The 10,158-nt window shown below is 34.1% G+C and overlaps 1 protein-coding gene across 4 annotated transcripts; it reads right to left on the bottom strand.

The window, feature by feature from the left end:
* Positions 1–1,741: 1,741 nt before the first annotated feature.
* Positions 1,742–9,730, bottom strand: LOC108326311 (protein PHOSPHATE STARVATION RESPONSE 1). Of its 4 annotated transcripts, none has more exons than XM_017559733.2 (9): positions 9,420–9,730; positions 8,038–8,090; positions 7,287–7,932; positions 6,978–7,188; positions 6,800–6,876; positions 6,677–6,716; positions 5,233–5,290; positions 4,698–4,767; positions 1,742–2,370 (listed from the first exon to the last, which is right to left on the bottom strand). In XM_017559733.2, the coding sequence occupies exons 2-9, from the start codon at positions 8,076–8,078 to the stop codon at positions 2,023–2,025; spliced, it is 1,491 nt and encodes a 496-aa protein (XP_017415222.1). In that variant the 5' UTR covers positions 8,079–8,090; positions 9,420–9,730; the 3' UTR covers positions 1,742–2,022. The 4 variants fall into 4 exon arrangements, with proteins under 4 accessions (XP_017415222.1, XP_017415226.1, XP_017415224.1 ...); XM_017559737.2 differs by having other exon boundaries at positions 8,019–8,090; XM_017559735.2 differs by having other exon boundaries at positions 8,038–8,115.
* Positions 9,731–10,158: the final 428 nt, after the last annotated feature.

Below are 10,158 nucleotides of genomic sequence, written 5' to 3' on the forward strand. Positions count from 1 at the left end.
TATAATCATGTTATTTTATCTCTATAATTATGCTAATCTCTTTTTATAATAATGCAAGACTATTCCTATAAATAAGTTATTTTAATATGAACAATTATAATATTATTTTGTCTTAATAATATCGAAATATGATTTATTTTTTAAGAGGAGATTTTAATGATTTAGGGTTTAACATTATTGTTAGTTTGGTTTAGTGGAAATGACATTTGGGACTAATGATAAATTGTTGATTGTCATTAGGGGTTAAGAATGTCATATATTCGTTCGTAAGGTTGGAAGATGAAATTGGTACAAAATTTATAATAAAAATGAAATATAATTTTGTTTAAAGGATTAGAAAGTAAAAACATAATTAATCAAAATTTATTACTCTATATTAATTTTAGTCTATGACTAACAAAAAGATTAAAAATTAGAAGGAACTAAAAGGTGTTTGTACAAATAAAAATTAAATTAGTAAGTACTTGGTTTAATACCTATTTTGGTCCCTCTTTTCGTAGGGTCTGTTCAAAGTGGTCCTCCTTTTTTTCAAAAGTTCATTAACATCATACTTCTCGCAAAAACGATGCATGTTAGTCCTTTTTGGTTACGGCGTTAAAAAGACTAACGGCACAGCTGTCCAACTGGCACAAAACTGATGAGTTGTACAGTTTTGGTTGAGGTGGCACTGTGACTTCATTATGTGTTAAAATAAAATAATTTAAAATGATTTAAAATAATTTAAAATGATTTAAATTAATTTAAAAGATAGTGTTAAAAATAATTTTAGGATTAACTAAAGCGATTGGGGTAAAATCAACTCGCGATTTCGGGGCGATTTAGGGTTCAACAATCAGCTTTCTAAGAGTGCAGATTTTGATTATTGGTGAAATCAAATTTGTGGTTCGTCGAAGAGCGGGGATTGTTCTCAAATCAGACCACACATCTGCCTTTCTGTCATAAAGAACCTGACAAAACAAGGGTCTTCAACCATGCTTGGTGACTCGATTCAAGAAAGATTGATTTTATGTCAGAAAAGTGGATATGTGTATACTGAAGTACAAGAGCAACACCTGCTGGCTTTATTCCCTGATACAATGCGGAACAAACCTCATCTGCTAGACGTTGAGGCTCCTGCAGTCGTTTGGCAAATACATCAGCCACACGAGAGAGCTTGCTTAAACCCACAACTCTTTGGCCAGAAGGGACATATCCCACATGACACTTGATTTGGAATGGCAGCAAGCAAGACTCACAATAGGAATAAAGGTCAAGGTCTCAGACAATCACTAGTCCACCTTCATAAATCCTTTAGAACAACAGTAGCACGAATTTCCAACAACCCTAACCTTTGCTTTTAGATTTGAGAACAAATGTAGCACAAATCACCAACAACCCTAACTTTGCTTTTTAATTTGGGAAAAACAACCATGAATCCCTTTGCTTTCATGATGAATCAGCAATTCACAGTGTCACCTCAACCAAAATTGTACAACTCATCAGTTTTGTGCCAGCTGGGCAGTTGTGCTGTTAGTCTTTTTAACACCGTAACCAAAAAGGACTAACGTGCATCGTTTTTGTGAGAAGTAGAATGTTAGTGAACTTTTAAAAAAAAGGAGGACCACTTTGAATATGATCCTACAAAAAGAGGGACCAAAATAGATATTAAACCTAAGTACTTTTATAATTTCACATTAGAGATGCAGAAAAGAGAGGAAAAAGGTGTTTGCGCATCATCAAGTTGAGCTACAAGCTCGTTAACTTTGACTCATTATTTGCTTTTTATTCTTGTCAGGAACGGTAATCGAAGGCGCATGAAGAGTTCCACATATCCCAAGGATAGAGTATGCGCAAGCTGAAGTATGGCTTACAATTACTGTCATTTACAAACTATCTAACAAAAAGGATTTCTAACAACAAAACTTGACCTAAGCCTTCCAAGCCATTGAGGTGACATCATCTGCTAAATGTACATTGCACTCATTCATAATAGGACAGAAGAAACTCAACCTTCGAGCTCGATTCATCACGTTTTCATATGGCTTACTCTGTTCTTTGACGTTTTGGGGCTTGTGCACTATCATCACTAGCAATACCATGTTGAGTTTTGGGAGAATCAGGATTCCGACCCTTTTCCTGCGAGCCTTCCTCAACTGTGATACTTCGGTTAGCTTGATCAGGTCCTGACCTACAATGGTCCACTTGTGATGCTGCTTCCAAAACATTTTTGACCGGGAAGTCTCTCGTGGCATTCGGAGATACTCCAGATTGACTCTCAATGGTAGATGATGATGCCTTCAACGCTTCAGTTTCAGATTTACATTGCTTCTCAAACATCATCTGGAGGTACCTTCCTTGTTCTTCTATTCGCAGCTGCAGATTTCTTTGAATCTGACAGAAAAAAGAAGGGGAGGAGAAGAACAATATTAGAACTACGAAAGAGATATGACAAGGACATAACACAACACTAAAGAGAAAGTGCTGAGTCTTAGAATTACAATTTGTATCTTCAACAAATCAAAGATACAAGATTGATCATGACCAGCAAATGAATTATAATTTATTATACGATAAATTAATAAAATAGAAATCAGAATACAGGGAACAATATAAATAATGAACAATATTGAATTATTTCTCTGGAGAATATTTACATCCCTTCAATTCCTTTCACCTAGCTTACAAACACACAGACTTCACATCTGGTCGATTTCAAATTACAAGTAAAAAATTATTCTCGCAAATCCCATGTGCCATAAAACATAAACTTCTATAATCATGGCAACTGCAACCATATTTGAAAATACCAAACCAAAGCACCTAGTTGGATTGGAAAACCAGTGATTGTTTTGATATTTGGTCCTCCAATCAACCCACAACCGAATTCCCAAAGAACAAGCTGAGCCAGTGAAAAATTGATAACCTGGAATTTTATATAAAAAATAACTACTAGTAAAACATTTTGTGTTTGTGGGCAAAAGCATATGCAAGTAAGACGGCGTGCCCCTTTCTTAGCTTTTGTGTATGTTGTATGTGTTGATGTTCTGCTTACGATGAAGATACTCCATTCAATAACTCTTTTGTAGATTTCAATAATCCAAACAGAATATTTTAATCATATCTCAACGATCATTTAGAGAGAGAATTTAGGGAATGAAAATAGCTTTCTTAAGGTAGATTACAGTTTCTGCACATGACCACCCATCTAGTCTATAAAAGGATCCGCATAAGATATAGTCTCCTAACAGACCTAATGGAGACTATTTCCATAGCGTCATTGCATAGGGGCCTTTTGAGTCCTTTTTTTCAAAACAAATATTCAAGGCTTCTCTTGTATTCTATTCTAGGAATCAAACTTGTTTTTATAGTCTCCCGATTTTCATCCTCTCTCTCATTTGTTCTCCTCCGCATTTTTCCTCTTCGCGACTCTGACAGTTATCTGGTCTTCCCGACTGACTTCAGCAAGACCCATTTTATTTTCTCTATTGTGATTTTGTCATTTAGTGAATATTTGCTCTCTGCAACCTGGCTTCCAGACACGATTTTATATTTTGTGATTTTATTTTCGTATGACATTATTTTAAGGTTTAGGCCAAATGTACCAAACTATTAAAATACGAATGTCAGTTTTTTCAAGAAGCAGCATATAAAGTTAAGAAGTATTAGTATCGCCAAAGTCATTAATTATAAAAAGTTGAGAAGGACAAGGCAAGATTGAGAAGTAATAGGTAGGGTCGAAAAGTATTAGTCTAGTATTACCCATCTTGCTGAAAAATATTATACAAAATCAAAATTTACCCATCTTGCTGAGAAGTACAAATCAAGGTTGGGAAATACTTGAAAAATACAAAACAAGATCGAGAAGTACTAATCTTGTTAGGAAACACTAGGGAAGTTCAAGAAGTACCATTCTTGTCCACAAGTACCAAACAAGATTGATGAGTACTAGTTTTGTTGAAAAATATTAGGTAATGCTGTGAACACCTTAAACATCTAAAATTAATCACCATGACTAAAAGATTAAAAATGACATGGCTTATCCTCAAGGACTCAATCATATAAAGACTCATAAAAAATAGTATAAATAACGTTAAATTATCTTTACATATTCCTCATCTCCGAAACCAAGACCTTGAGACCGAAACTCAATAGATCAAGAAGTGACCGTGAATTTTAGACTTTCAAATACACTAATTAATCAATATGAAATACAAGATCTTATCTACCTTCTAAGAACATTAGTGATATTTAAAATATCTTTATGTAATATTAATTACATCACTAGTATCCTTATATTATTTTTTATTTTAATTTTTTATGATATTATGTTAATGCATGATTTGTGTGTAATTTGACTTTATTAATTTGTTATTTTTTAATTATGGAATTGAAATGTTGAATTATTATTTTATTAGTATTATTTTATTAATATATGTTATATGTAAATATTTCAATATTTTTTTAATATTAAGTAAAGTTTCATAAGTATATAGGAGTCATGTTTACTTGATCTTGTGTAACCATACGAAAGTTTTGACCACGGTTCATGACTAGTTAATTGTGCCTATGATCAATGACCGATATAGTTTCCAAAATATGGATAACTATATAAATACATCTTTCAAGCTGAACAAACCTTTGAAACACCCTTCATATACAAATACATTCAATTCATTGATATATGTTCGAAATAAATTCTAGAGAAATGAAGTTCACACCTCAAGCTGTTCATGCAACCGCTTCTGAACCTCCATTTGTAGTCGTAGAGCTTCAGTGATCTCAATACCACTGTCAGTAATACAATAGTAAAGTCATCATAATAATTACTGTTTCTGAAATATTACTAAAAACTTTACATGGAACCATATATTGGCCTTATTGTGGTCTTAATCCGGGGTCACTGAAAATTCTAAGCCACTTGGTGATCCAAAGACTAATACTTTTTGGACCTTGTCGTAGCTTCTATTCCAAGATACAGTAACAAAGCCTCTTCTATTTTAATCCTTATATTCATTCCTCTCAGGTTAAGTGGTAAGATACAAATAGTAACTGCCATCTAAACAAACTTAACAGCGATTCCATATACAATAACGTGCAACATAATCAATTCAATTTCTTCTGGGAATGTAACATTTGCACCAGCAAAAGTCATGTTAATGAATGAGCTTCTGTCTATCAATTTGATGTATCAGCATTTATGGTAATACTGCATTACATATATTATTTAAAAAGAAGTAAATAGTATATACTTACGTTTTTAAATCTAGAGATGACATCTCTTCAATGGAACCTGCTTTTTTCTCCGCAACTCCTGCCAACAGTAGTCAACGAGCAAACTGTTGATCAGCTTACGACACAGATGATTATGACTCTAGTTTCAAGGAATTGACTCAAGACACAAAACTTCAAGACAACAATCAGTGGGGTCTTGGTCAATTTGTCAGACAAAGTTGGCGATTTTTGAGTTTCTTGAGCAAACATAGGTTTCTTGATGCAGAGGGTGGTTCATGGAGAGACAGAGAATTGGGAAATATCCAAGAGGCTAAGATTAGTTATGAATTGCTTCACCCCCTTACTGTCATGTATAAAGTCTAATATTAGACTTGTACAAGTTTTTAGTATATATGATAGATGCACCTTTCCATTTTATTCCTCTTTTTTTTTTTTTGTTAGCTCTGTGTTCCTGTTAATTTATTTTTAGAATTTTAGTGTCTTAACTGTATATGTACAATCATAAACTTTTTGAATAGGCTCCATCTAAATGAGAAGGCTTTCGTTTTGTCATTAGGAATTAAACTACTTATTCAATTTGTGTTAGCCGCACCATCGTGACTAACGACCACAACTTCACGGACTAAAATGAAACATTTCTTTTAATAAGGATGCAAACAGAAAAAAAAAAGTTCTGAGAATCAAACGAAAAAAAACATACTTTCTCAAATCTTGAATATGAGCCAAAAATCTAATTTATGCTACTCAAGAAAGTTAGTTAGAATTATTTAATTGCAACAATTCCAAATAAAAAATAAACTTCTTTCCAAAACTATTTTTCATTGGAACTTGATATCAAGAGTAAACAAGAGTCACTGGAAATAAAATCTAAATTAAAGGAAGGGTTTTCTATGAATAATTTCATTATAATAGGGTAAAAATAATTAACATTTTGCTTATATATGAGACCAGCATCCGTGAGGTTTTTTTTGCCTTATAAAGGGGGTATGACCAAAAGGTTATTTAAATCTTAATTTTCTTAGTATATTCAAATACGTTTAGATTTTCTGAAGTGTCTACATTTTCAAAAGATATTAAGGTAAGCCCTTCACAACTAATATATGCATAGTATTGGAAAAGAATCCAAGTGCGTATATTATCTAACTCGATCTTACAGGCAAAGGATTAAACTCATTAACATCGGTTTAAGATTTTAAGTGCTTTACACGATTCAATAGTTTGTCGCTAAAGGTGATTTGCATTAATGTAACCCTTGAATGCACAAGATACCATGCATTAATTGGTATTTAATAAATTAGTAAAACATTTTCTTATGTTTGAAAAGCATATTAAAGAAACCTAGTTTACAATCAAGAATGATCTACTTTTATTCCTACAATAATTAGCATCACAGAATACTCAAACAAAACAGGTATTTATAATTAATGCATGCTGGTAAATATTATACGAGACATAATTTATGTACCTTCAGATGACTCCGGTCTATATCTAGCTGTCCTGTATTTCTTCATCTCGAGACAAATATGTTTCAGTAAACGTACACATGCTACCAAACAAACCAAAGGAGTTAAAAGCAAAGTGCACAAACCTGCAAATGGCTTTTCACATGATATATAGTTAATCCTTCAACTTTCATGAGCTTCAGCACACCCTTTGGAGTAGCTCCTGCAGAAAGAAGACAGAAAAACAGGAAAAAAATAAAATAAGAACAAAGCTTAGCAAAGTAAGGCTAAAGTTACCAAACAGAGAAAAATAGATTATTGTACTTTCACTTCCCCCAAGTTGGTTGACAGCCTCCACAAACGCCTCGTGAAGTTCTGGTGTCCAACGCATTCGTGACTTGGCAGGAGTAGAATTTGCTGAGGAGGAGAGGGTAGCTCCAGAGCAATTGTCTCCATATGAAGCAGGAAGTTGTTGTAGACCTTGGGATTGATGTCCTGGAAACTGTGAAAGTGGTTTTGCAACCTGGAATGGCACCTAAAGCCACAAAATGAGATCCGAACATATTCCTTGAATAAATTATGTATCAGTTTACTCTGAAAGCTAATATTGATTTGAGTTATGAAATAGTTCACCTTTGGCTCAATGTCTCGAATGTTGTCAGTGAGAAGGTCATCCCAATTAGAAGTCAAAGTGTCATCATCACTGATTAGCCGCTCAGCCCACTCCTGCCAATCATTTTGCTTAGAATACTCCTCGGATGCCATTATAGGGCAATCACTACTTTCTACCCTATTATCGTCCATTGAGTCATGTGCAGGAAAATCCAGAAAACTTGGCAGGGACTCTGTATGCCAGGAAGCACTGTTTTCTTTGGAAAAATGGGTTGGTGTTGCTGAAGTTGGTGGTGCAGTACTCGAAGAATATGATAATGGAAATTGGGCAATGTTGGTTGATGATTGTGAAATAAAATGAGCGTTAGTAGAGTTTTTTTCATCAGGTGAAAGAGATGAGTGATGAAGGTCAATTGAATTTGCAGAGGAAGACGAAAAAATATGCCCAACTACTCCGTTGGAATTCAAATAACTTGAATGAGTATAAGGTCTTGTCATAAGTTCTTGATCTACAATATCCAATTGTGATTCAGGCAGCCTAGGATACATATCTTCTGTGGGTATTGGAAGGATTGACAAAGATGAAGAAAGTGCTCCAGACATCCCCATGCTATTGAGTTGCTTTGATCTTTCAATGGAGAAAGTAGGATGTGCTTCCATTATTTTCCTTCATTGTTGATTGAAAGAATAAAAAATCAGTTTTCAGTGAATTTATAAAATCTTAAACCCTGCATTTTATCCCATAATGCTCACCAGCAAAATACCACTTAACTTGATTTTTGTTTTTGATACCCAAACCAGACTATTTGTCATCAATCTTCAGATCTGTGAAAGGAAAAAGCACTCTAGTCTGTAATATAAAAAAGTTACTCAATAAAGAAAGCAACTCACTAGTAAGAACTTCTGAAGATTATAAAACCTCATTATCAAAGACAGACTAGATAAAAAGCATGCCCAATCCTCAAAGCAAGTAAAAACCAGAAACAGACTAATGAAATCATCATTGCAGTTGATCACAAACCTCAAAGTTCAAAAGCAAGACATTAAGTTAATTTCTGTAATAGTTGATAGTCCACTGTGATTAGGTTAATTCCTGTAATAGTTCTAAAGCACGACCATTTTCTCTCTATCTCTCCATCCCCAATTCAAAACCACTCTTATTTTCATCAGCAGTAGCAAGAGAAACTGATAATCAAGTTATCTCCGGCCTCACCTAAATTTTTTTCTGTCCAGTTAGAGAAATGAAACTACGAAGAGATTTCAGGCGCCTAAATACCAGAAGATAAACCAATAGCCCACAGGCTACTCCCAATATGGAACCACCTCTTGCGATCATTACGCAACCATAGCATTGCTACCTTTCTCTCAATTTACGCAATAAATAATGCAAGAAAGACATGCAGTCCAACTACAGACAACAAACTCCAAATACAGAGTGAAATTCTCATCCCCAATCTTTCATTTTTCAACATAAAACTTTCTCTGACACAAGTCCATCACAGGCTAAAGAACAGACCGAGCATAGTTTCCTCGTATTCGTAACCATCTTTCCTTCAAACGCGTCAATCCATCTATTTTTAAAGATTAGAATTCTCTTTTTACAATACCTTTGATTTACAAAGCAAACATGAGAAGAAGAGTGGTTACAGCCTAGCAAGCGGAACAACATCTATTCTCTCTCTCAATGAAATACAAATGGAGTATGAGTATTTAACCGCTAAACGTTTTAGGTTCTTTCTATATTGTTTCTATGAAGTTTAGAGTTCAGAGAAAGATGATGCCAATCCAATACAAAAAAGAAGAAGAAAAACACAGACAAATTTTCAAACACTTTCACACAGCAAACAACACATAAAAAAAGGACGAAAGAAATTCGTACTCGCACGAATAGGCATGCAAATTGATATAACATATACAAAATCAATGAAATCAACAATAAACTTCAAATTTAAGAAGGAAAAAACAAGAGTGAGAGAGAGAAACAGAGGCGGTAAGAAAACCATCGGAATTGCGAGGGAAGTGGAGTTGGGCAATGCGATGCGAAGTGGAGTGAAGTAACGCAACGAAAAACGTGAAAATGAAGCAAAACATAATGAGATCAGATACCCCGAAATTCCCCTACACGACTAAGAAAACGGTGTATCGAATTCTTACCCCAGCGAATTGGAATCGAAACCAGAGAAGATGAATGGAACAGATTCTGGTCAGAGCAAGAGAGAGAGAGAGAGAGAGAGAGAGAGAGAGAGAGAGAGAGGAGGGAGAAAGAGGCGGGTGTTTTTGAATTCCGTCACCGGCAGGTGAACGATGACCAACGAAACGAGTGCGCTTTGTCTTCTCACTGTGCTATTGCTATGCTGTGCTACAAATACAAGCCCCGTACACGCGCCACCCACTCGCGTGATCGACAATCTCGATAGCGTGGACTCTGCGCTTCCTGCACCTGCATTCGTTCCCATGCAATTCCGAATATTTTTTATATGAATTGGATCTTGCGTTGTTTTCTACTTTAACGATATTGCTATTGCATGTTTTTTTCTTTCTAAAAGGTATAAAAAAATATCATATTATCATATTTCCCATACAATCATTTTATTTTTACCTTACGCGGCGTCTCAAGTATTCGAATTTATTTTCTGTTAAAAGAAGAATATTCGCTTGTTATTATATAAAAATGATTTTAAGTAAAACATAAATTTAAACATTTTGTTCATCTATCTTCAATAAAACATTTAAATAATTTATAGAGACTATAATATTAAAAAAAATTCTTTGACATCATTTGATTACTATACGAGTAAAATGGTTTTAATAAAAGTAAACTTTTGTATTAAAAAAAGAGTGTGAGATAGTAAAAAATGTTATAAAATGGGTATAAAAATAATTAGTGTCAAAA

Source organism: Vigna angularis, chromosome 3 (genome assembly GCF_016808095.1).
Source record: "Vigna angularis cultivar LongXiaoDou No.4 chromosome 3, ASM1680809v1, whole genome shotgun sequence".
Classification (NCBI taxonomy): Eukaryota; Viridiplantae; Streptophyta; class Magnoliopsida; order Fabales; family Fabaceae; genus Vigna; species Vigna angularis.

Coding starts and splice junctions, on each gene's coding strand:
- LOC108326311 (XM_017559733.2), bottom strand. CDS start 8,078: ATGACAAATAGTCTGGTTTGGGTATCAAAAACAAAAATCAA. Junction 7,189..7,286: donor TTCGAGACATTGAGCCAAAG/GTGAACTATTTC, acceptor TTGTGGCTTTAG/GTGCCATTCCAGGTTGCAAA. Junction 6,717..6,799: donor ATGTGAAAAGCCATTTGCAG/GTTTGTGCACTT, acceptor CTCGAGATGAAG/AAATACAGGACAGCTAGATA.